Source organism: Cydia pomonella, chromosome 3 (assembly GCF_033807575.1).
Source record: "Cydia pomonella isolate Wapato2018A chromosome 3, ilCydPomo1, whole genome shotgun sequence".
Lineage (NCBI taxonomy): Eukaryota > Metazoa > Arthropoda > Insecta > Lepidoptera > Tortricidae > Cydia > Cydia pomonella.
Genome location: NC_084705.1, coordinates 12,859,260 through 12,887,248, shown reverse-complemented (window position 1 = coordinate 12,887,248; position 27,989 = coordinate 12,859,260). Strand labels below are relative to the sequence as shown.

General features: G+C 37.7%; 1 protein-coding gene across 2 annotated transcripts; it reads left to right on the top strand.

Moving 5' to 3' along the window:
• Positions 1 to 69: 69 nt before the first annotated feature.
• On the top strand, positions 70 to 26,027 carry LOC133516098 (protein toll-like). 2 transcript variants are annotated; one of them, XM_061848827.1, is made up of 9 exons: positions 277 to 1,145; positions 7,707 to 8,511; positions 8,611 to 8,786; positions 9,342 to 9,481; positions 17,751 to 17,906; positions 20,624 to 20,825; positions 22,065 to 22,294; positions 24,318 to 24,470; positions 24,703 to 26,027. In XM_061848827.1, the coding sequence occupies exons 1-9, from the start codon at positions 980 to 982 to the stop codon at positions 25,501 to 25,503; spliced, it is 2,829 nt and encodes a 942-aa protein (XP_061704811.1). In that variant the 5' UTR covers positions 277 to 979; the 3' UTR covers positions 25,504 to 26,027. The 2 variants fall into 2 exon arrangements, with proteins under 2 accessions (XP_061704812.1, XP_061704811.1); XM_061848828.1 differs by lacking the exon at positions 17,751 to 17,906 and having other exon boundaries at positions 70 to 1,145.
• The last annotated feature ends 1,962 nt before the right edge of the window (positions 26,028 to 27,989 follow it).

Genomic DNA, 27,989 nt, shown 5'->3' with positions numbered 1-27,989 from the left:
AAGACTCATTCAGGAGTTGACGAACACACGTTACAAATTGATTATAAGTGTAAAGTTAAGTTGGACGGAATGCAAATTATAGCGCCTGATAATATTGAAGAGCAAACACGCATCAATGCATGTACACAAAATGTCAGTCCCTACTAGCGCCAATACATGACACGACATACCTAATTGAATCTTATGTACTTGCTTATTTTTTATTTAAACAAGTTAATCGCGTTAATTATTTACAACAAGTTAATATATGAAAAACCCCTTAAAAATGTATGTTTAGACTATTTGTCAAAAAAGAAACAGTTTATAACCGGTTAACCGGTTTTAGGATATTATTTTCGGTTAACACCCGGTTTTCAATTAATCCCGGATATGAATTTCCTATCTGTGACACTGTTTCAAAAGTTAAATAGAAGAGTAAAGACACAGGTCAGGAGATTTCTTCCCTGCCTGCGTAGCATAGTTCAACCAAAACTCATTTGAAAAATTCTTAGAAATCTAATTTGCAATATTGCCAATGCCACGCGCAGCATAATATATGTGTGATTATATGACATTAAATATACATACACTGAATACCTAATCTATCACCATCATCATATATATCGCTATCTATCATCTATTAACTCTGAAGTTAGTCCAGTCCAGGCCGGGCTATCAGCCACCACATGCCGTCTACATTAGTGTACCTATTCACTCTCGCCAGTACGTTCGGATCGGTTGCCGCTCACACACTTCACTCCACCTACATCAATTTCAAGAAGCGGGGGAAATCCAACGACATATGACTCTCAAGGAAAAATAAGACATAAAACGAAGAGAACAGTCGTTTGTTTTTACAGCGAAGCGCTTTGTTATTACTAGAGTGAAGCGTTTGATGAAAACGAAGATAAGTCGTTTTTGTAAATATCCTAAAGTATCAAAGTAGATAACAGTGCGCAGTGCTATAAATTTCTGTGATGTGTGATTTGTGTGCATAGCGATGTGGTACATACTAGGATTGTTAGCTCTCCTGGCGAGTGTTAGAGCTGGGCTAGTACCTCGGGTGCCCCGGGACACTCATCTTCAGTACCCTGTCTGCCACCCGTCCTCCGTCCAGTGTAATGAAATACATCATTTTAAAAACGAAAACGTATACAAAGTTAACGGTAAGATTTTTTTTTTTAATTCAACGGAATCTTATTAATAGTTTGTCCGTACGTATGTCCGTCTGTCAGCGGGCTGTCTCAAGAACCGTACTAGGTAGACAATTCTGAGAGTGTATTGATCTAGCTGCTCGTGTAACAAAAAAGCCCGGCCAAATGCGTGTCTAACCATGCATAATGGATCCGTATGTAAAAATAGCATATAAAAAGCCATACCTGCAAGCAAAAGAGCGGCACTAGCGTCTTCACAGCATTTGCATCTTTTTAATTAAAAGGAAGAAAAGTTTTTTTGTAAAAACCTGAATAATGTCGATGTCGAAATTTTAAGGGGTTCCGTTTTTGCCATTTCTGCTACGGATCCCTAAAGAGAATTGAAATTTTGAGCTTGTATTGTTCCCACTGCTTCTGTAAGAACAAAAAAGCCTGGCCAAGTGCTAGTCTAACCAAGCATATATACTGGAGGGTTCGGCACCTACTGAATCAATAGTGACAAGCCTACAGCTGTACAAAACAAGGGTGTATCTTCGCAGTACTTACGTCTTTTATTACAAACTTTTATTTAGTTTCACATGTCCCGTTGTCTGTAATCAAATGTTGCAAATTAAATTTGACCCACTTCCCGGTTTCCGATGAAGCTGAAAATTTGCATACATATGTAAGTCGGGTGACAATGCAATATTATGGTACCATCGAGATGATCTGATGATGGAGACAGGATGTGGCAATAGGAACTCTGTGATAAAACAACGTAAACCTAATTGTGTTTGGGGTTTTTTGAATTGTCTCGATGAGTATTAGTTGCTTGTGGAAAGAAAAGTACAGTCAGCGATAATAAGCTTGTACCAAAAATGAAATTTTTGCCAAAAAATATTTATTTTAAAAAGTTTATTGGCTCGACCAAGCCAACCTAACAATATTTTCTTAGTCCATTTTTAAGGTTCCGTAGTCAACTAAGAACGCATGTAGTTTCACCATGTCCGTCTGTCTCTTCGTCGGCGGATTTGCTTCGTGACCGTTAGTGCTAGAAAGCTGCAATTTGGCAACATTTTTTTCCCTCCTTAGGCGCAGCCAAACAAATGCAAAATGTAAAAATTGCCACTGAAATGAAATGAAACGAAGATATTTTCGAAAATATTCGCTCCGAAAGAATAAAAATTGTGTCATCCCCCTCTAACTCAATTAATAAAAAACCATCATCAATTAATCATTTTGCATCACAAAATTTGCTAAAATTCTTCCCTCAGGATACCACCTAATAGCCCCCGTTCAAGGCAGCCTATAAGCGGGTAACTACGGATAGGAACCTTACACTGAACATGGTGGTTTTGGCCGGTTTTTATTAATTGTAAAGAAAACTCTGTTTCATGTCTCATGAGTCATGTCAATAGTAAATACTCGTAGTATCAGAAACATGTGTAGAGGTACGCCATCTGTGGTCACTTTTTAAAATTACACAACGAATCACCCAAATGTACAAGTAATACTTTTAATTCAACGGAATCTTATTAATAGTTTGTCCGTACGTATGTCCGTCTGTCAGCGGGCTGTCTCAAGAACCGTACTAGGTAGACAATTCTGAGAGTGTATTGATCTAGCTGCTCGTGTAACAAAAAAGCCCGGCCAAATGCGTGTCTAACCATGCATAATGGATCCGTATGTAAAAATAGCATATAAAAAGCCATACCTGCAAGCAAAAGAGCGGCACTAGCGTCTTCACAGCATTTGCATCTTTTTAATTAAAAGGAAGAAAAGTTTTTTTGTAAAAACCTGAATAATGTCGATGTCGAAATTTTAAGGGGTTCCGTTTTTGCCATTTCTGCTACGGATCCCTAAAGAGAATTGAAATTTTGAGCTTGTATTGTTCCCACTGCTTCTGTAAGAACAAAAAAGCCTGGCCAAGTGCTAGTCTAACCAAGCATATATACTGGAGGGTTCGGCACCTACTGAATCAATAGTGACAAGCCTACAGCTGTACAAAACAAGGGTGTATCTTCGCAGTACTTACGTCTTTTATTACAAACTTTTATTTAGTTTCACATGTCCCGTTGTCTGTAATCAAATCTTGCAAATTAAATTTGACCCACTTCCCGGTTTCCGATGAAGCTGAAAATTTGCATACATATGTAAGTCGGGTGACAATGCAATATTATGGTACCATCGAGATGATCTGATGATGGAGACAGGATGTGGCAATAGGAACTCTGTGATAAAACAACGTATACCTAATTGTGTTTGGGGTTTTTTGAATTGTCTCGATGAGTATTAGTTGCTTGTGGAAAGAAAAGTACAGTCAGCGATAAAAAGCTTGTACCAAAAATGAAATTTTTGCCAAAAAATATTTATTTTAAAAAGTTTATTGGCTCGACCAAGCCAACCTAACAATATTTTCTTAGTCCATTTTTAAGGTTCCGTAGTCAACTAAGAACGCATATAGTTTCACCATGTCCATCTGTCTCTTCGTCGGCGGATTTGCTTCGTGACCGTTAGTGCTAGAAAGCTGCAATTTGGCAACATTTTTTTCCCTCCTTAGGCGCAGCCAAACAAATGCAAAATGTAAAAATTGCCACTGAAATGAAATGAAACGAAGATATTTTCGAAAATATTCGCTCCGAAAGAATAAAAATTGTGTCATCCCCCTCTAACTCAATTAATAAAAAACCATCATCAATTAATCATTTTGCATCACAAAATTTGCTAAAATTCTTCCCTCAGGATACCACCTAATAGCCCCCGTTCAAGGCAGCCTATAAGCGGGTAACTACGGATAGGAACCTTACACTGAACATGGTGGTTTTGGCCGGTTTTTATTAATTGTAAAGAAAACTCTGTTTCATGTCTCATGAGTCATGTCAATAGTAAATACTCGTAGTATCAGAAACATGTGTAGAGGTACGCCATCTGTGGTCACTTTTTAAAATTACACAACGAATCACCCAAATGTACAAGTAATACCTAAGTAAATGTTTCTGATATCCCCCACATTAGTTTTTTTTAATTTTTTAATAAAAATAGATTTGGCCTCTTTATAATCTCTACTGTTTTATTTTATGTGTAGATTACCTGGGTAATTACCCAAAATTTTCAAAAGAATATTCATAGTCATTATACATATCTACTCAACACCGTGCTTGAGGCACACCCGGAGTGTGACTTGTTTGTGAGTGCAATCGGACGACTGATGACTGATGACTGAGTGTAAGAGAGTGTGAGTGAGTGAGTGTATACCTGTAAGTAGTATTATATAATGTGATTATGTAGATACTTTTGTACTCAATGTTTACTGTCTCCCAATTTGTGCCGCTGTGGCTTTAGCTGTTAAGGTACAATTGTAAACTGAATAAATAAACAATAAACAATACAGTGTGTAAATCCAATACGGGCGATAAATTAAATCAGATATAAATTTATCCGTGGAACAATGGTTCAAAAGCTTCTTAACTAATGAGTTAAGAAGCTTTTTTTTTAAGTTACACTTAATTATGACCCCGTAATAATTTTTGAAAATTTACCGAGCAGCAATGTACTGCAAATATTACGAGACATAATATGACGTGACATTACGAGATAAGGGCTTTTTATAGTACCGTAAAACGCTGCAACTTTGCCTGGATTTGGACGTTTTTTTCTTATATCTGTGAACCTATTTTTCATTATGAGTTTCATGAGTATTAGTCGGAAAACATACCCTATGCCTTACCAGATAAGACTCAAATCTCATTACCTAATCATACTGTATTCCCGATTTACAAGCAATCAAAGTGTCAGGCAAAGTTGTAGGCCTAAGACGTAACTTTGCCTAGACGGATATCTCAATAAATAATGTGTTGCTATTTGCAATAATATTTACTCTTGTGCATGAGACATTATGCTTGTCCCTGACAGTCAAATTATGGCCATAAGCTTAATACTTTTTTTTTCACATCCAATAGGTAAAGTTGTAGCAGGTTTAGGGATTGCAATCCGGTCCGGCGGATCCGGTAATCCGGCCGGATCCGGCACTTTTCGGGAGCTACCGGATCCGGTAAAAATCACCGGATCCGGACCGGATCCGGTAAAATAAAAATAATGCCTAAATACAGCACGCGCTGTGCGTTTTAGAAGAAGAAAGGGTGAGGGATGAGAGGTATGAAGTTGAACAGAACAGAAAACTAACGAAAAAGTTTAAATTTGGTGCGATAAAAATATATTTATTATGACGATGACTGGGAACAGGAGAGGATTTATTCTTCTTTCATATCGGTGGCACGATATGACGATTATATAAATACTGTAATAGAAGGAAAAATTAAAGCGTGGAGATGCCATGGAAGGCATTTTTAATTTATGCTAAAGAGAAGGTTAATGTTAAAAAGGTTATCTTTTGCCTTTAAAATTTCATCCAATCTTATGCAGTTTCCTTATCTCCTGGTACGTGCTACTCTACGTCTAGCCAATTCTTTATTTGATCCATGTAACTTTTCTTAGGAAGTCCCTTTCCGCGATGTTTTTTTATCCTACACTCTATTATTTTTACCGCATGAGATCATCGTGTCGTGTCTCGTTCCCTATAATTTTACCAATATACTTTTCTGTAAATTATAATTTTTTTAAATATATATTACAGTTTACTACTTTCTCGGAGAAAAAATTAGAACAAGGTAATATTGGAGCGCGTTAAAAGTAAAATATCTTCTTTTGTTACTAGAATGGATGTCAACGTTACAAAGAATTCAATCAGAGAACAGTTGCAAAAACTTGTCCTTTCAAGAAGTTTCATTTTCCACCCCACATCCCATCATCAGGTTTTAGAAACTAATAAAATTTATAATTGTAAACGAAAATTTGAGCACTTGCAAATAGTTAAATATAATAAAAAACCGATTTAAAATTTTGTTTTTAAAGTAATATTCACATTGTATTTGTAACACTTTTTACTACTAAGTTCTATTTTATTGTTAAGAAGTTATTTATTAACTTCAAATTATAGATTTAGGAATACGTATTACGCAAAAAACTATAAAAATATGTTATTTAATTAACTTAAATATTCCTATACCAATCCGGATCCGGTCCGGCCGGATCCGGCCGGATCAGGGCCAAAATCCGGCCGGATCCGGCCGGATTGAAAATCAATCCGGTTTGCAATCCCTAAGCAGGTTCCACAAACTTTCTATGCAAAAATATCGTTAACTGTAGGGTTGTGCCAAAAAAATATTATTATTAAAAAAATCTATTTATATTGTTAGTTACAAAATAATCAACAAACAAATGTAATATATTGTTGTTTGATTTCTTTTTCTTTTAGTATTTAATAATTTGAACTTATTTTAATTTTTTATTACAAGTACATTGCAGATACACTATTTTGCTAATTTTCAGTGCATTATTATAGTGTAAAGTTCTATTTCATTGTAAAGTTCTAATCACCCATCACCTTTGAACTCCAATTGTAATCGACCTGACACCTGACAACCCAGATTTCGATAAGAAAGATAACTGCAAGACAAATCAAATGAGAGAGACCGAAAATAGAAGTTGCTATTTTCGGTCTCCATCATCAGACCATCTCGATGGTACCATAAACATTGCATTGTCACCCAAGTTACATAAGTATGTCAAACACCTCAATTGGTCGCTAATAAGTGGTTGAAAATTGATTGTAAACATACAACATAATTATAATACAATAAATATACAATTGCAAGTAACTACAATAAAAATATAATAACAGATAAGCAATAAGTTTTTTTTTATAATTTTCATTTTAATACCCATAAGTTTTTTTTGTTAACGTTAGTTTATTATTGCATTGTCAGCAGATTTACATAGGTACCCACACAGAAAGTCGGTGAAAATCGACTTGCAAAATTTGACTTAAACAAACAAACATTGCAAGTTAATAAAAAGCTTGTTATAAATAAACTAATTTAAGCAGTTTAGGCAAGCTTATTTTCACTCTTTTCTGTACATTTATAAAATTCAGCTAGTGACAGCCCTAGACCCAGGCAAAATTGTGTCATTCAAGTTTCCAAAACACTGCCCAATATTGCCTAGTACGTTATTATGCTGAAATCATGTCCTTTTCTTGAAAATATTAAACTTACGGGAAATAGACAGTCTTTACTTACCCTGGGACGTTACCACTTCTCAAAAAACACCTTTTTCGTAGATAAAAATTCAAAAGTTGCGAGACACTAAAAAAATGTTGCCACTCACGCCGACTTATGATACGTAACTGGCGGAGCAACAATGGAGTTACCATTGTAAAAATATGAAATATGTATTGCCAGAATAATGAAAATTACTATCAAATGGTAAAAAACAAGAAAAAACTAAGCAAATTCGAGAGATCGTAATTGAAATGAAATAGGCAAAATTGAGCTTAAATGGCAAAGTTGCAGCATTTTACACTTAAAAATTATTATTTTGTAACAGAATTATTTTGTATGGTTAAAATGTTCATAATATCTCTAAAGCAAAATTTATCCTAATATACATACTTCTTAGGTTCTATGCTAACCACTGTTTAAATATTCACCCGTATTGAATTTACACACTGTATTATAAGATTGTTATCTATTTCAGGTCATGAGCTAATCATAGACTTTCTGGATGGAATTTATTTTAAAATGCGGTGCGATAGTGAAAGCAAATATTCCTCGATGTTATTGGATGACCCCGAAATGCCTGCTTTCTCATGGCCAGTGACAGTAGAAGTAGCATCACTCAACCAGTGCCTGATTCCTCAAGATACATACTACGCTGCTCTGAAAGCGTTTAATGTCACTGTTACGAAAACACTGAGGCTGAGGTTGCCCGCAGATTCTAAGCTGGAGGTTCATCACTTGAGGGGTCTACAAATAATCAACCTCGAGATTAGTGCAGTGCATTCTTTAAAACCGCCGCGCCCTTCTTTTAACTTCCTAGATGAGGTAGCGGGACTGCGGATACTGAAACTTACTGATATTGTTCCGGAGCCAGAAGCTCTTAACCGATTGCCGACATCGCTTGAGATCCTTAAAATTATAAATGCGAGATTGCCTGCTGCAGAGCGCGTGCTTCGGAACGACAACAACAATACCCGACATTGGCTCGAGCGCCTACACTCACTGCAATATCTACTTCTATCAGACTCCTCAGCGATTGTAAAAAACTATTCAGGAAATATATTTACGCTGCCGCAACTATCCTCGCTGCCCAACCTGGTTAGCATGAGTCTATACTACATGCCATTGCAATCAAAGAGGCTTAATAATTGGCTTACAAACTCGACACTAAAATATCTTACACTGCAATCCTGTGAATTGACAGAGCTTCCAAAATCCATGTTCAAAGGAGCACATCTAACTAACATTACGGTCGCCTACAACAAACTTGAATCTTTACCATTGTAAGTCTAGCACTGCTCATGGGCAAGTGTTACTTGTTATGTTTTTTTTTAATATTTACATTTAAAAAAATACTGTAGTCTAATCCTGAAATGTTTCAGAGGGCTGTTCACTCCGCTAAAGGACAGCTTGCAAGAGCTTGACTTATCGCACAACAAGTTAGACAAAGCGACGATCGTGAATTCGGTGAAGCAGTTGGAGAAGCTGGTGACCTTGAAGGCCAACAATAACCCTTTGGGATCGCTGTGTGGAGATACCAATATCATTAAAGCTTCCCGTAAGATTATCCTTCAATTAAGTTTATATCAAATATTTATTTATTTTAATTAAAGTCTTCTTCTTCCTCGCGTTGTCGCGGTATTTTTGCCACGGCTCATGGAAGCCTAAAAACCTATAACAATAAAGGAACGAATCAGCTGTTCGTACAGAAATTATAATACGTAAGCAACAGCGAGTGCTTTGTAAATAAAGGTATTACTGTAGCTGTTCTCATGATTTCACACTTTTTCGAAATCGTAAAAATGGTTAAGGCCTTAATAAACTACCAGACCTTATACGAGTATGCTACCTTTGTACTCAATTTATCTTTTAATTGTAGTACAAAATCTGACGCATGAACAAATTTAATGTATTTCATTTGTTTAATGATCTAAAGTAAAAAAAACTCCATTAGCTGAAGTTTTAGAAAATCTGTACTTAATTAATAGCGATATAAAGCTATTTGAAGTTATGTAGGCCTCATTACCGTCTGGTACCTTAGTGAAAACGGATTTTCACTTAAAACATTTTTTTTACGTTAGCATTTCCACTTACAGCTTATTTGTTTGTATAGGATCATCAAAGTTGCCCTCGTCGCTACGCCGGCTTGAGTTGAAGAACACTGGCGCAACACGTATCTGTTCTGATTGGATCAGTAATGTGTTTGGACTTATGGACATCGACCTTAGTAACAACCATATTACTGAAATCACGGTTAGTAATACTAAAAAATTAAAATACAATCTCGATTGATATGAGTCCAGTACGATAGCTTGTGTCCTATCCGTCAGGTAAGTTCGAATGAGTTTTAAAGCAGGCCCTCGAATTCCCACATGGTCGAGCTGCCTTAATAGTACTTTATGACAAACACAGTAAAAAGCCTTGGATAAATCTATAAAGAGCCCAATAGACGTCGTTTTTTTTTGTACATCTGTCCATAATTGCTGCAAAAAATTAAATATGGCTAATGTCGTATTTTTTCCTTTTTGAAACCCTAGCTGATTTTTATTTAAAATATTATATTTTTTATAGAATGACAGTATTCTACTCAAAATAACTTTTTGAAATATTTTAGAAAAATTTGGCAACAATGCAACAGGTCTATAATTATTGACGTCTTGTTTAGAACCTTTTTTATGCAAGGGTTTTATTAGCGCCCTTTTTAAATCATCAGGAAAAACTCCACTCACCAAAGTTAAGTTTATAATAATATGAACCAAGGGTCGCGCAATATATTCGACACTTGCTTTAATTAACCTCATTGGAATTTGGTCATGTCCCATGTTGTCGTTGGAGTTGTTAATTCGAGTGCGCCATCTCACGTTCTTGAAGGATACTTTCCTAATTTGCCTTCGGGGATTCAACATTTTTTTTAACACACGATAAAGGAATTATTACATGTCAAACGAATATTGCATTGGCGGTAATGAAAGTAATCGTCGAATACAATCGGTCCCCCGATGTCGAAATCCCAGAATATTACTTATTTGACTCACATTCCCGGGGATCCAAAGGTTATGTTGCACCTAACCGAGCTTCGATGTTGATGAAGTTTGCTAATCAAGGTGATTTATGTCAACCTCTTGCAGTCGCACTACAGGTTAGAGGCCATCGAGATATGCAGTATAGTATCACAGCTGTAAATGCAACACCTTCGGTCATCCAAAATGCATCGCCAGTACTGAATGAACAACACGACACTCAGATAGTTAACGACGGTGATCTGAATAGCAGTGATCCTGTGCACGAAGGACACGCGTTTGCTACTACAGCTCTAATGCCGATTGATACTAATATACCAGCCAAGCCAGCCAGCCAGTTCTTTCGAACGCTAATACCGTAGAACACGCTACGCACGCTAGTACCCATTTCACCATCGGACTACCAGACAATCGGCACTTCGGCATCGCTTCATGGTAGGTATTCCACAAATACGCACGAAGCGTTTCGCTTCATCATTCCTTATGCGAACTGCCAAGGAGTGGAATGCCCTGCCCGAGTCTGTGTTTCCGTATGAGTACAATCTGAATCTCTTCAAGGCTAGAGTAAATAGGTATCTCATAGGTAAGCGTGCTCCACCGTAGACCGCATCATCAATAAAAAAAAAAAAAGAGAGACCCATACCTATCTACGAGCTCAAACGGAAAACTGCGCGCCCCGTCAGCGTTTTGAGAGAGCAAAGAGCGGAAGAGCTAGTGTGCATAAGGTTATTCCCAGATGGTTGAAATGGGCTTAGGGAACAAAGGCCCGTTCCAATAACATCACTCGATTACTACTAAATTCGAGTGATGAGCAATGACAAACGGTTCCAACTTAACGAATATATATTTTACGCCCTCTCGGTAGTAGAACTTTACAAGGCTCAACAAAATGTTTCAGTCTGTGGCCGGTTGCGTCAGGATGTAGCTGAAAGCTTTTTAGTGGGTATACCGTGGGCCTCATTAGCCTAGACGGGAGTCCCACATAACCACTCGGGTCATCCCCCGCACCCGGGTGGTATGCGGAATGCATTTTCCCCCCTGGAAAAAAAAAAAAAAGGATGTAGCTGAGCCCACAGATGTTGTACAAAATGTGCACCTGGTAATGCACAAAGCGTTTATGGATCTTCTTGTCATGGTGAAAAATTTAGGTCCTCCTCATTAGTACTCTTTCGTGTAACGATTTAAATTGGCCCGACATGCTAAAGGCCCTGCTAGTTGCCGATGGCCGACTAAATTTTTCTTTTTTGAAGATTTGACCTTCCTCGAAAAGCAGCACCTTGTTGAGTCCTACCCAGTTACGTTATCAAGACAATTTATGTTGCGCCTAAACACTTTGTATACTAGGCTAAGAAGAGAAGAGGATCCGATTTTAGGAAAGAAAATTATTGATTTTTGGTGGCGCATAGAATTCCAGCTACGAGGTAGACCTCACGTTCACATGGTTTTGTGGTGTGCTGACATGCCGGCTTTTGACACCCCTGAAGGAATTCAGTTGCTGGATCGTGTTGTAACGTGTGAAGTAGTCGTTCAATTGCAAACACATCGACACACTCAAACCTGTTATAAAAATAACTGAAACGTTTGTAGATTCGCTTTCCCGAGACCAGGGTCTGAAAGCACTACAATCTTAGACGACGTGCAAGTAGTGAGAAATGGTAGAAGATTTTATATTTTAAAGAGAACAGATTCGGAAACCATTATAAACTGCTACAATTCTAGATTATTAAAACTGTGGCGTGCCAATATTGATCTTCAACCTTGCGGGTCAGTTTTAGGTGTGGCGTACTACATCTCAAATTATATCTCGGAAGCTGAACGCGCAGAGGTCTCTAGGTCAATAAGGCAAGCTATAAGCGCTGTAAGAGACCGCGGTGGAAGCAACTTAGGACGGCTGGTTTTTGCTATCCGAAACGCAATCTTGTCTCACAAAGAAGTATCTGCTAACGAATGTGCGTTTCGTTTGTGCCATTTAAAATTAAGGGATAGCTCTTCTAATTTCCGGGGGCCCTTGTGGATACAATTCGACCCATAGGGATATTTTATGTAGTTGCCCCCTAAGGAAAGACCCATTAGCTACTCAAGAGCTTTCGACAATACACCCACAGAGACCATACTTAATGGTATGAAATCAAAGGGTGTTGACGAAACCACCACCAGATGGGTACATAGCATGCTCTCGAACAGAGTAGCCACTCTGACCCTCAATACTATAGAGCATGAATTTTATACCACAAAAGGGTGCCCACAAGGAGGCGTTCTTTCCCCTCTATTATGGACCCTGGCAGTGGACCAACTTCTTGCAATTATGTCAGGCCAAGACTATGACACACAAGGATATGCCGACGACCTTGTAGTCATCATCAAAGGCCCTTGCCTCCACACAATATCAAACCTAATGCAAGGAGCTCTAAACACAATATTCAAATGGTGTAGAGAAAATGACTTGTCCATTAATCCGAGCAAGACTGTAATAGTACCATTCACAAGGAAACGAAAGCTCGAAAAGCTCACAGAACCAAGACTTAATGGACAAATAATACCATTCTCAGACGAGGTCAAGTACCTAGGGGTCACTTTCGACCAAAAGTTAACTTGGAACCCTCACCTAAGAAATATTATACAAAAAGCGAAAATGGCCATGTGGTCATGCTGTCGAATGGCAGGAGCAAGATGGGGCATAAGACCCAAAATTGCTATGTGGTTATACACAGCGGTTGTGAGGCCCATAATTACCTACGCCTCCGCAGTCTGGTGTAACAAAACCAACCAAAAGACGGCAATAGAAACTCTAAACAGCCTGCAGCGCACGGCATGTTTAACAGCAACAGGCGCCTTCTCCTCGACACCAGGGGCGGCCCTAGACGCACTGCTGGATATTATACCACTCCACTTGCAGGTGCAAAAGGAGGCTAAGCAGTGCGTCTACAGAATATGCACGCTAAACAGGCCAAAATGGCGCTCTCAAGCATTAACCAAACTAAAGGCCTGGGTTTTTGCAAATAGAACCCTTAGCATGCCCACCGATGACACGCACACTGAATGTCAGTTTAATAAACTGTACACAGTAGAAATACCTCCTAGAGACAAATGGACCAACAACCAAATGTTCGTCGAAGAGGGAAGTCATATTTGGTACACGGATGGTTCCAAGAAAGGCATTGATGTAGGATGTGGGATCTATGGTGAGAGACCTAAGCTCAGAGCCAGCGTCAGCATGGGCACACAGGCCTCAATCTTCCAGGCTGAAGTCTACGCCATCAACAAATGTGCGGAGATTAACCTGGATAAAAACCTACGACACCAACATATCTACATCAACTCAGACAGCCAGGCTGCTCTGCTGGCACTAGAATCCCTTGAGTCAAACTCAAAACTAGTCCAGAACTGTAAAACAAACCTCAATGCACTGGCAAACTCCAACAAAGTCACACTTAGATGGGTACCAGGGCACTCCGACATTAACGGAAACGAAGAAGCGGACGAACTTGCTAGAAAGGGCGCAGACACACCCCTGGTCGGCCCAGAACCGTTCTGTGGAATCACAAAACGGGATGCATATTCACTGCTCAGCAATTTAGAAAAAATAAGGGCAAACGATTGGTGGAAGTTCGTAAAAGGACAAGAACACTCGAAAGCTCTAATCAAAGGGTTCAACAGCAAAAATGCTAGGGAGCTTCTAGGGCTCAAAAGACACAAAGCCTGCGCGGTGACCAGAATTTTGACTGGACACTGTAAATTGAACAAACACATGTTTCAAATCGGAAAGAAACAAGACGCGACATGCAGGTTCTGCCATGAGTCAGAGGAGACTGCAATGCACATTCTCTGCTCCTGTGGACCACTAATGTCAAAAAGAAGTACCCACCTAGGGCGGCACGTATTGCAACCCTATGAGGTACAGAACATTACGGCCCAAAGAATCTGGAATTTCCTGGATTCAACGGGCATCAGTAATGAACTTTAAAGGGCTGTCACAATAGACCAATGCCTGGTCGACGTGGCATTCAAAGGCCCACAAACTACAATAATAATAATAATAATACTCAAGAGCTTTTTTGACCATTTCCATGTGCCGGATGATGGAGCTTATGGGTAGCCTTTTGAATTCCTTTGGTTCCAGATAGCCTGCTCCAAAGTCCTTCATTCTTTGTCTGGCAAGGGCGTGACATTCACACATTAGGTGTGTTACTGTCTCTTCCTCTTCACCACACATTCGACAATCGGTGTTGTCGGAGTGTCCCATCCTGGCCAAAACCCCTTTGACCCCATAATGGCCCGTAAACACCCCTGTTATAATTTGGAGTTGTTTCCTGCTAAGTTTCCATAGCTTTTTGCTCCAACCGGAGTCTACTCCTTGTATGAAAAGCTTTGAGTGCTTTAGACCCGTCAGACTGTCCCATTCTTTTTGGTGTCTGGTCTTAGTGTGGTCTTTGATAACCATTATAATGGTTCTAATGGTTCCCTGTGAGAGCCCCACGAATGATTCCGGACCTATGTGGTCACTTACGGATCCGGCTCTGGCAAGTTCATCTGCATTTTCATTGCCTATGAATCCCCCGTGCCCTGGAATCCATACCAGTTGCACTCTATTTTGTCTTCCAAGATTGTTCAGAGCTTGGACACCATTGTATACCAGTCTAGAGTCCACTCTGGGCGCCATGAGCGCCTTGAGTGCAGCCTGACTGTCGCTGAATATATAGATATACTTCCCTTGGGTTTGCCTAACTATATTCTCATGCACACAGGCAATTATAGCGTACGTCTCGGCTTGGAAGACAGTAGCGTAATTACCCATGCTTATGCTACAACTAATGTCATTTGCATAAATGCCTGCCCCCGTAGCAGATACTGTCTTGGACCCGTCTGTTTACCATATGATGTCGTTTTCATCCGAATTTGGTGTTTGAAGACCTTCGGTCCATTCAGCCATTGTTGGAACTTTAACTTCAAAATTCTTACGGAACACAAACTTGGGTTGCATCTTATCGCAGCCCATATTCGTTATCCTTTCCATGAAATTGTCACATTCCATGTTTGTGTGTTTAGTCTTTGACTTGCTATCGCTCCATTGGCCTGTTAGAGCCAGCCTGTGTAGCGATTTCCGCGCCTCATATTGTATCACCAGATGTAGCGGCGGGAGGTCTAGCAGTACCTCCCGGTAATAGCCATGCATGCTGTTCTCTGTATTTTTATAAGGGTTTCCCTGCATGTGCTCTTTAGTGTCCTTGGCCACCATGCCAGGCATCCGTACAAAATGATAGGTCTTACCATCATGGTATAGATCCATCTTAGTACCTTTGGGTTTAAATCCCATGTTTTCCCATATGCCGTTCTACACATTCCAAACACTCTCAGCGCCTTGGTTGTGATAAGCTCGACATGCTTCCTCCAGTTTAGTTCTGTATCTAGTGTTACACCTAGATATTTCACTTCATCGGACATTTCCAGTACCCTTCCATAAAGCTTCAGTTGCTCCATGGCACTAAGGGTTTTTTTCCAGGTAAACGGTATTATCACTGTTTTGCCTAGGTTGATAGAGAGTTGATGGCTGTTGCACCATCTCTCCACTTGCTTCAGTGCTGTATTCATGATTCCTGGTACTGTTCCCGGGAATTTCAGAAGAATCACTAAATCATCTGCATACCCTACCGTGTATGTTGGGCCTTTGTTAAGTTCTTCCACCAGTGAGTTCACTACCAGACTCCAGAGAGTCGGTGAGAGAACTCCACCTTGTGGGCATCCCTTCGTGGCCGTTGCTAATATTTCATCTCCCATAAGGGATGATTTCATTAGTTGGCTATTTAGCATAGTACCGATCCATCTGCAAATTGTCGGTTCTATGCCGTATTTAGATGCTGCAGTATTGATTGCCTGATACGTGGTGCGGTCAAAAGCCCCCTCCACGTCTATAAAAGTGGCCAAGCATAGTTCCTTATTTTCTATTGCCTGTTCCGCTCTGGCTGTCACCAGGTGTAGTGCTGTTTCAGTTGATTTACCTGGCTGATACGCACACTGCAATTGGTGCAGTGGATGTCTCTTAAGAGGACCATCCCTTATGTGTCTGTCTACCAGTTTCTCCAGTGTTTTAAGGAAAAATGATGACAGACTTATCGGCCTGTACGATTTGGCTTCTGTGTAATCTCTAATCTGTCTTGCCTGGTTTAGGCAAGTATGTCACTTTTACCATCCTCTAGACACGTGGCACGTATCCAAAGGCTATGCACGCTCTGTACAGTCTACCTAAGTGTGGTATTAGTACATTGGCACCCTCTTGTAGTAAGTATGGGGTAGATTCCATCTGGTCCCGGGGATAGCTCACGTAAATGTGTTGTCGTAAACATTTGCGCGCCTGAACAATGATACCGAATGCTTAGAGGTGAGTTTGCGATTGAGTACGAGGTTGCCTCTACTAGAAACGACACAGAGGAGGATGAACAAGATGCTGACGCCTATGATGCTGAGGATGAGGACGTGTCTAGTCGTCGATACATTACTTTATTAGACAACGTAGGTAGGATGAGAAAGCGGACACGTCCAGCTATACTCCGAATGCGTTATTATACGCTGGCCTCAGACCCAGAAGCATATTACTTAACTACTCATTGGTCTTGACTCATATTCCATTATTCCGAGCAGAGGAAGAGTTGTTGGATGGTTTTAATACTGCAAAAGAAGTTTTCTGGCCCAAAAAGGAGGTTTTGATGCCGAAACTATGGTGCGGTGGGAAACTGAAATCCAGCAAACTATAAGCCGCATTGTGGCAGAAAACTTGGCAGCAGGGACCGTTGAAGAGCAAAATGATGACGCAAATGACAACAATGACGTTCGGCCACATACGCATACTTGACGACGGCGGTCATAATATTATGATTGACGACGTCGAAGATGAGCCAACTGACAAAGGCATGCCAGACAACCAGTTTGAAACAGCTGTAGCTTCGTTGAACATGAGTCAACGACAACTGTTTAAAAAAAAATCTCTAAAGTTATTGGACGTGTCAAATTCTGATCCGTTACTAGTTTTTGTTACTGGGGGAGCTGGCATCGGGAAAATATTTACCTTAAAAGTTATGGCTAGGCATCGGAATTTTTTATCGCACCGTAAGACTAATAGCGAGCTATACACGGTGCTCACGAGGAACCCGACAGATATTAACCACGTATTTCTGAGGCCAAAAGAAGGAAAAAAAATTATATGAGTTTCACTAAATTTCGCCAAAAAAAAATTTTTTTTTTGTTTTTGTTTTTTCAAATTTTATACGTATTATACATAAAAAGTTAATGTTATGGTAAAACTGGCACTGAAAATATTTTTTTTACGATTTTTTTTTTTGGTAAAACTAGTTCTTGCAAAGGTTACATGTCACTTTTTGTCCAGTTTTATTAAAACAGTATATTTACACATTGAATTACATAAAAACAAAATGTGGTCATAAAATTATATTCCCCAAAAGTGTGGATTGTTCCCTATACCTTAACATATAATATACTCTTTTTTACAGTACAGCGACTTGGAGATGAAAAGAACATTACGCGGCACTGTACGAGTCAACTTGACAAAGAATAATTTGCTAAAAATTGATGTTTCGCGCAGTGATCACCAACAATGTCAACAACAACCGTTGTCACGCCTTCCTGACGATCCCAGTATTATAACGGTAATATTATACAATTATGGCTTAGTTTTAAAAAGATACTTAAAGCCGAAAATATCGATTTACTACTGTACTTAAAGGGAAATAGGTAGTTATGTAATTTCCAACAAACCATGACACGACAAAAACGTAGAATATTTAGTTTAAGAATATACCGGGTGTGGCCTGTAACACGAGCAAAGAACTTAAACATAGATTATACTACTCAAGAGATCACACTTTTGTTCAATAACTTTAAAAAATTATGACGTCTTTATTATACTTCCTACTTTATATAAAAATAAATAAGTTTAATTGACGTTGCTTGTATCGCTTTAAACATAACAAAATTAGCAATACATTGCGTCTTCGAATAAACTTTAAAGTGTGCTAAAAAACAAAATACACGTTAATTTTAAAAGTATTTGAACTCATGTTGGTCAGTATGCGAATTATAGCGTACTATTTTTTTTTCTCGTATTACAGGCCTCATCCGTTACCGATATCCCTAATCCCTACCAATTAACACAATTGTAACTAACTCTCTCTGTCAGTGACACTGCTTTACGCTTAAACCTCTGAACCTATTTATAAGAAAGGGTCTAGCCGCAATCCTATAGTGAAACTGCCCCTGGCTGAAATGTATACCTTTCTTAGAAGGGTTAATTGGTCTTATTATAAGATATCATTTTACAATATTTCAAGCCTGGAATCCCCTTGGTTTGGATAAAAAAACAAAAATATATAAAATCTTTTTTAATTTTTCTTAGCTAAACTAATGGTTAGATTTCTTTGAAATTCGGATTATACATGGCACTAATAACAATACATTTTCAAAAAAAAATCTAGGTTCAAACTTATTTACAAAGGCCTAAAAAAATATTTTTTTTTTGTTTAAATTTTTTTATTATTATTTACAAGAGGGCGACAACCTCAATTTTTAGGTATTTAATGCACAATACAATATTGTATGAAATATATTTTTTTCATAAAAATCCATTTGTGGCAACAAGGTAAAAATGTCTTACTAATGCAGGCCATTCGACTTAAGGCGTCTGTAGGTTACACATTGGGCCAACGTACTTGGCTCATTGTGTACTTCCGCCTTTACAACCATTTAGTAGGTATTAACGAGCAGCAGCTAGTCGAGCAGAAAAATTGTTTACACTAAGTATATATTTTTTAATGCAGTATTGCGTATTTCATAATAGGAATGTTTACGTAGTAGTTGTTTACGTACAGCAATGGTAGATTACATACCGAGGCCAATAAAATAATAATAACTTTTTTTTCCATAGTGATAAACACATTTTCCTTCATCATTTTTATGAAGGAAAATGTGAAAAAGCAATACCATCCCCCCCCCCCCCCCCCCTTTATCTCCGAAGTTTACCGAAGAAAAATTATGTATTTAGTAGATTGTTAACCAAGGGTGGAAAGTGAACCACATCACCCGAAATACCCAATAGTTCGAGGGTGAGATTGTAACTTTTACCCGAGTTAAATACTCTACTTTTCATTTCGACTATGAGGAAACTCAAACACAAAAAAAATTGATTTATTATAGATATATTTCTTTAGAACAAATTATTAACAGATACATACTTATAGCGATAGGTAAACGACAATGAAATTAAATTAGTTAAAGTTTACAGAGAGAATTGAACGATTCGAAAAAGACAAATTAATAGGACATAATGACCGTCGTTTAAGAATCTCGCAACCTCTTTAGCAGTGAAAATATTTAATTTCTTGCTTTTAAAGTTTTCCGATCGTCTTTTTAAAAATGCTAACAAGTTCGCAAAATTCTTCAAATCAACTTGATGCTTGTTATCTTCGATATTTCTGCGAAATATGCCAGAAACACGGTTCACGAGAGCGACTTTACTTTCTTAGCGCTTCTCCAGTTTATAAAGTGGTCGTATGCCTTTATGTCTCCTTAGAACATTCCGGTAACAAACTATCGATAGCCGTTTTCGCCTCTACTTTTATCTATTCGGGAGTAGAATTAATTTCTTCGTCGCTGTAATCGCACGATAAATCCTTTATTATTCAGAACTGAACTATTCTCTTGTTTTATCCGTTATTCCCGCCTTTTCTATGATTTTGTTTCCAATTAAAAAGTTTCAGTGTAGCGGGCTCTACTCTATAGACAAATAAAATACATGCAACAAATCGCAAACGATTTTTGATACAATCCCGATAAATTGGGTACGAATTCAGTCTATGAAACCCATTATTTAATCATTTCATTATTTCAATTGCTAGATTGTCTATGGTTTCAGACATTTGAATACCTATTTTTAAGAGAAAGAAAGAGATAGCAATAGGTGTCTGTACCACCATGAATGAGTGGAATAGTAGAATGATTTAAATAGCTTTTTTCAAGAGACAGAAAGAGATAGCAATAGGTATCTGTACCGCCTTAAATGAATGGAGGTATAGACACTGGGTCTATTTTATATAGCATACGCTGGCTCATCATAACTTAAAAAAAAATACTTTCCACCCTATGGTGGGAAAAGCTATTTTCCACCCGGCTATCTGCTCATGAAAATCACACTTTCCGAACAGGAGAGATGAAAAAAATATTTATTTCATAATATTAACATTACTATAACTTTTACAGGAGAAATGTAATCAGATATCTATCTTGATAACTTTTTTTAATTAACATAAAACATTTCCGAATTCAGTTTACAATTTAACTAACTTTGTTTATTGTCATTGATATTTTACAGCGCGCACCAGTCGAGCTAGAACTTGATAAGTTGCCGTGTGATTGCAATGCGTACTGGCTACGTGAGGTTCTGCGCAGTTGTTCGCTTCTAAAGTTAAAAGAAGACGTCGAATGTTTGCCAGATCCCACACCCCTCCACACCAAGCTCCTGCAATATCGTCCTGACGAAATTTCCTGTCCGTACACCGGTGAATGCTTACCAGGTAATCAATGGTTTCGATGATTTAAGAATTAACGATACCGGTCCGGACCGAGGCGTCCGACAGTTCGTTTTCTATGATGGGCGCTCGGTGATCGCTTTGGCGGTCGCTATCGGCGCTATGGAAAGGAAAGTCTCGGACGACTCGGCCCGGCCCCGGACTGTTTTAGCGTGAGTCATCCTTTAGATATGGTATGATCCCATTTTACCAATAATCAGGTCAACTCAGTTATTTAATGCAATTATTTCACACAATTATGTGAGAAGTTGCAATTTACCCTTGTTATCTATGAATAGGTATATTCTTACAGGTTATTACCTGATAGCACGACGCAAAGGAGGGGTTATATCAAATTAGTATTTGTATGTATGCAATGTATGTTTATTCCTTTGTGGCACTCCAGAAACCAAACGTGTCTATCTATTTTGCTGATTCTTAAGGTGACACTCGGATGTCAACCTAAGCTGCATTACTGTTGCGATATTACTGCTGCAGCATCAACGCCGCCACATATAGCAGCGCGGCGGCATTGATGCCGCGGCAGTAATGTAGCAACAGTAATACAGCTGCAGTTGACATCCAAATTGCATCTTCACGTCTATCGATTTGTTGTAATTGCCTGAATTTCAAGAAATATATGATAGTAATATAAACCAAACAATATGGTGACAGCTATCATTTCATTGGGATTTGAAAATCAGCTTTAGGTTTCGTTGATAATTTTTTATTTTGAATACCTAACTAAATGGTTAAGCTATTAAAAGTTGACTATTTACTATTACATTTTCCTAGTATTTTTTTACGTTGTCGGGTTTTTGTTATAAAAAATATATTTATTTCAGACCTTGATCCATATAGTTTAGTTTTAGTTTTCCTTACTCTAAAAAATATATTATTATAGTAATAACTTAAAATTAAATTCAATTATCAGCATGTACACATACATAATACCTACATATTATATACTTTATAAAATGTTTCATTCCTCTTTGGAATTCGATTAAAATGTAATATATATGAATGTCATATGTGTAATACAGTATGGCGCTTTGCGCAGTTCATCGCTTGTGTTGCGTAGATTTGCTACACGCAACGCTAGTTTTATAGTACTAGCAGAAAGCCGAAGACTTGCTACATGACGCATTCAGTGTATTAATAAACATATACTAACACACTAGGGATATAGCACATTTTTTATATAATTCTGTTTCCGATTCAATGAACTATAATATTTGCCCGCAGAGTGTTCGTGCAAAAACCGGCCGCGCGACAACGCAACAGTAGTGTTCTGCACCGGCGCTCTGCCGCAGGGTCGTCCCTGGCCACTACTAGCGACCCCTGACTTCCCGTTAGCGTTGCATGTAGCACCGGGAACGCTGGCCGCCGTACCAAATATCACACTTGTGGAGTTGCACGCACCCAACAACAACATCACCAAGCTGGCCGATGAAGATATACCTTCTACCATACGAGTTAGTATATGCATTTTTAATCAACTTCAAAAGGAAGATGTTATCACTTATCAATTCGTCATGATATTTTTTTTTTGCTATTTTAAATTATGGATACCGGATTTAATGCATAACCTTCTAACCACCGATAGCACTTTAGGCTGGTCCAGAAAATGGACTGTGGTCTAGTAAAAGTTTTGAGCTTTTCAAGATAATGGAACTTTTCTATCTTTTTAACCGACTTCAAGACTTCAAAAAGAGGAGGAGGAGGACACATTTTTCCACTTTGGAAGTGTCTCTCGCGCAAACTATTCAGTTTAGAAAAAATGATATTAGAGACCTCAATATCATTTTTAAAGACCTATCCATAGATACCCCTGGGGTATTACCCCACACGTATGGGTTTGATGAAAAAAAATTTTTTGAGTTTCAGTTCTAAGTATGGGGAACCCCCAAAATTTATTGTTTTTTTTCTATTTTTGTGTAAACATCTAAATGCGGTTCATAGAATACATCTACTTACCAAGTTTGAACAGTATAGCTCTTATAGTTTCGGAAAAAAGTGGCTGTGACATAATCGCACAGACAGACGAACATGACGAATCTATAAGGGTTCCGTTTTTTGCCATTTGGCTACGGAACCCTAAAAAGTGATATTTGATGAAGTGAAAATGCTGATGATGATCAGAATTGAACTCTTCAACGACGCATATTTCCCGCTTGGGGATTTGTCGTCTTCGTTATGTTTGTTAGGTAAATTAGGTTTTTAAGACAAATGTTTGTCAAGCTCGATACCTGATTGTAGAATTAATGAGAAATCGAGGGAACTCTTCAAATGTGAAAGGCATACATACACTGATTTTTGTATTTTAATCAACAAATCAAGCATTTACATTTTAACAAGTGACATTTGATGAATTGTAACTGCTGATGCTGATAAGAATGGAACTCTTCAACAATGCATAGTTCCCGCTTGGCGATTTGTCGTCTTCGTTATGTTTGTTAGGCAAATTAGGTTTTCAAGACACATTTTTGTCAAGCTCGAGATCTGATGGTAGAATCTATGAGGAATTGAGGAAACTCCTCAAATGTTAAAGGCATACATGTAGTGATTATTGTATTTTCTTTAACAAATCAAGCATTTACATTGAAAAATGAGTGACATTTGATGAAGTGGAACTGCTGATGATGATCAGAATGGAATTCTTCAACGGCGCTTAGTTTACGTTTGGCGATTTGTCCTCTTCGCTGTGTTTGTTAAGCTAATTAAATTTTTGAGACAATTTTGTTAATTTCATTGTATATGTAATCCAAAATCAACACTAATCTTTCTTTCACCGGTCTCCCTCATTGAAATCGGTTATTTTTCTTAATTTTTTTTTTAATAGACAGCACTCTACTAAAAGTTCGACTAGGACAATCCTAAGGTGCCCTGTCGGTGGGAAGAAGGTTAACCATTACCGGACCGGACCGGATAATCGGACACCCGGTACCTATATTCTTTAAAGTATGTTCCTTAATTTCGCCAACACAGATTAACGGAATCCGATTTAGTCCTTGTAGTATCACAATCCGGAAGAGGCCTTATAGTGATTTGAATATTTTTTGTAGTAACTCGTGCATTTGCTCATGGAAAGCATTATTTGATCAAGTTTAACGCCTGATGAAGAAATCAACAGGACTTTGTATTAAAACTCTGCATACGTCTATCTTTAGAGTTCTCGTAATTTACTTATTAACTTTGACCGGGGACAATAGAATCAAGTGCGAGCCAGTTTTCCCGAATTTCGTCTTTGTGTCAACACCTACGGTGAAAGACTTATTTTAAGAATCAAATGGTGCGTAAAGTTGTCCCGTGTAGGCGAGGTATTAAAATTTCCCTAACTTATTTTTGGCAGTGTTTTACGATTAAAATATCCCACTTAGGTAACTCATTTTAAGTATAAATTACAATACTACATTTTTTTTTATTGGCATCTATAGTTTTTACAACAGTAAATCAGTCTTTAGGAATTTTCTAATAAATATCATTGTATTTTTTTAGGTGCTAGACGTGCGTAACAACAACATTTCGCATATCTCACTGAACGCGGCGAAGCGTCTTGCCCGAATTAAAAATGTCTCAGTGTATCTCTCCGGAAACCCTCTTGCCTGCAAATGCAACGACGTACCTGCCTTCAGTCATCTGAACTTAGTGGTAATTATAGATTTCTATTTATGTAATATGACCATCGAGATCTTTTCTGAAAGAAAGCGTAAAACGTGGCATTCATGTAACTGTTCCAAGTATGAAAATATGCATCTGGAAACAAGTCGGCAACTGGTTATTTCCCTTCCTCCTTATTTTTTTTAATAAATCAAATTGGTTTTATAGATAAAAAGAATACACACTTCTTAAAAGTTTCTAATACATTTGAACGTATCCACAGGGAGACGGAGATTGGAATTCAACACAATGCGTCGACATGAGTTTAGCTTCAGGAAAAACCGAACGTGATCTCTGTCCTAGTCCACTACCGAAAGTTTTCGCCGTTGTCTTCCCATTACTACTGATAGCGATCGCAGGTCTAACAGTTTACCTTATGTTGCCACGTATCAAGCAGTTTATGTTTAGATACGATCTGTGGTCTAACTGGATTCTTAGGGAGTGTGATGATACCAATGACCCGGAAAAAACAGAAGATGCGTTCCTTTCATATGCTATTGGAGACTTAAAACTACTTAAAGAATTAAAATATGGGTTAGAAAAGCTCGGATATTCTACAATAGAACACCAAAGTGATTGGCAGCCAGGTGACTCTGTGTTAGAGCAGATTGAGACATCGGTGCGAAAAGCTCGTCGTACAATTCTCCTTGTCACCGATAACTTCGCTGAATCTGAATGGACTCCGTTGGAGTTTCGTATTGCCCACCATCATGCATTAAAGACTCGAACCAAGCGGGTGCTGATCATTTATTGCGGATTAAAGAAACTGAAAATGTTGCCATTGGATTTACAAATTTATTTACAAAACCACACTTACTTAGAATGGGATGACCCTAAATTTTGGCTCAAGCTTCGCCGATTCATGCCACCGCCGCGTCAAGAATTTGTGCAATCAAGACCCGAAGATTTAAATCCACCTTCGCCGTTAATGCAACAAAATTTTCCGCTTCTCGAGCAGATCCCACAGAAGCCTCAACTGGCAGTACCGGTACTTTCTAATAATACCGTCCCTTCTGCCTGTTAAGGTTTAGGCATTTAATGATAAACCATTACCTATATATTAGAGATATATTGGTGGAGACTCGAAAATAGACATATACTTGTGTACTCGAATACATAAGAGCGTAAACCGTAGTGGAACAAAATTGCTCCACTCCATTATTGCGGTTATCGTCCTTATTCTCACGAGTCTACCCCTAACTTATGGCTGTTATTACTGCGCGCCGATTCTAGGGTGTAAAAACTGTGTATGCCCGAGATCATAATTCATATCATAATCAATTCCTTGGAACCAATACGCTGTCTGTAGTTATGTTACTGTAGGTATTATATGGACAAAAAATCCTAATGCTATTGCGTCTGTAAGCAATGTCGTTTTATCAACCACGGGTCCCTTAAGTGTTACTTATATAAGTAAAACCATTTAAACAAATAACCTAATTCGGCCCTAGTTTTTATGAAATTAAAACTTAGTATCTTTTTGTGAAAAATCTCTAACTTTGTAAAATTTCAATATTTTTTTATCTCGAATATTAAATGATAATTAAAGTACGTTTTAAATTTAAAAAAAATGCTCTCGAAGTATGATCTTTCCAGGTCAAAACAATACGAGCTAAGTGCCATATATTTTATTATTTTGTTTAATTTTAAGTAAGCCCTCGGTTTAAGTTTAAGGCAAGTCATTTTCGTTATAATAAATATGGGTTCATAAGTAGGTATTTGATTATACTGTAGAGGCTTTAGAATTCTATCTACTATAGTATAAATATTAAATAACGAATTTAAGGCGCGGTGTATAGTAAAATGCGCTATTTTTAAATCGATATTTACAGGCTTGTACAAGGATTTCATCGATTATTTTCTAGTATGTATAACTTCAGTCTTTGAACTAGCCGTATGCTTGTCAGAAACACGATGGCTCATCTTTTTCTCGATAGATTTTTGCTTTGAAAATATGCTTAAAACTGTATTTATTTCGATATTTTAGAAGTACTATGATGAATATCAATATGAAATTTACTTCATTCAATAGCTTTTAAGTAACTCTAACATTTTGCTTGTCAGTTTATCGATGCGTTAAATTTTTCATTCATAATTATGAATTCAACATTTTGTCTACTAAACGTTACCCTGCGCGGCAATACCGTCAGTACGCCAGTACGCCCGTGACCACTGTCAGCGTCGGACCTGTGCTAGTTTAGCGGACGTTACATAAAATGGATAATCACACTATAAATACACAAATATGTTATACACACAATGTTTTCATCACTCTTACCAAGAAAAAACTAATTTTTAAGCTAATTGATTCTTAAATACGGTGACATTTCAGACATCCGTCCGTCATATTATCTTTTTTGACAAGTTTTACACACGCACCTGTCCGGCATACAGCCACGATTAACCAAATGATGAAATGGTGCCTTGCACCCGAGTTAAACACTCTACTTTTCATTTTTAATACGAGTAAGGTAAAATACATGTACATTTTAAAAAACATTGCTAAGTATAAAATTCAGTAGTATTTATTTCGTGAGGGGTACCTACTTTTAATTATCAATTTAGGTAAAATAATATTTTAAATGGCTATTACAGTAATAATCAAATTGAATACCTATTTTTAAACGTAAACAAATAAAATTAATCCGCTTGTTTAATTTATATAAGTCATTATATTAGAACAGCTTCATTTTTAACACATACAGGATGCAGGAGACTGGATTTAAATAGTGCTTATTGAAAGGTACCATTTCACGTTTTTGTGGAAGTGCTCAAATGGCTGTAATAGTTTATGTTATAAGTGTTGAATTTGTTTGGTATTTCTGGTTTATTAACTTTCATATGGTTTACACTTAAGACTTTATTTACAACATTTATCAACTATTTTATTTTGTAAGGTGAGCAGGAGTGATATTTACCCTTCAAATTCCATTCAAAATTTTGCAAGTACTCGGTTCGGAAGTTCGTATATATTTGTACCTCTCGCCAATATTTTTATTTCACTGGTTAATTATTCTGTAAATTCAAGAATGTCACTAAATTCCATTTTTGATAATGTTAAACATAAAGTCCTTTGTAAAAGTTTGGTATAATACTTTTATACCATGCTATTTCTATTTTGTATGAAATGAAAACTGGTGACATTTTATTTCTTTTTTCAAGTATAAATTTCGATGACACTCTGCCGTCAATTTCAGGTCTCAGCCAATTTTACCTTCTTCTTTAAAACCTTGGACCTTGTTATGTCTTTGTGATATGCTTTTACTATTTTTCCTGCCAATACAAAATATAAGTGGAAAAATCGATCGAAAGTTTCGCAAAATATATTTTCTTCATTTTTGCATTAGGGTGCTTATGTGTAATATGTATATATTAAAATAGTTTATTTTGAAATGAATCACTAGTCAAGGCCTATAGTATATCCCTTCAAGTGGCAGAAGCCAAAACGTAAAAAGTAGTCACGTGGCGGGGCCCCGTCGGGTGTTCAGCGCGGATTTAGAGAATATTACA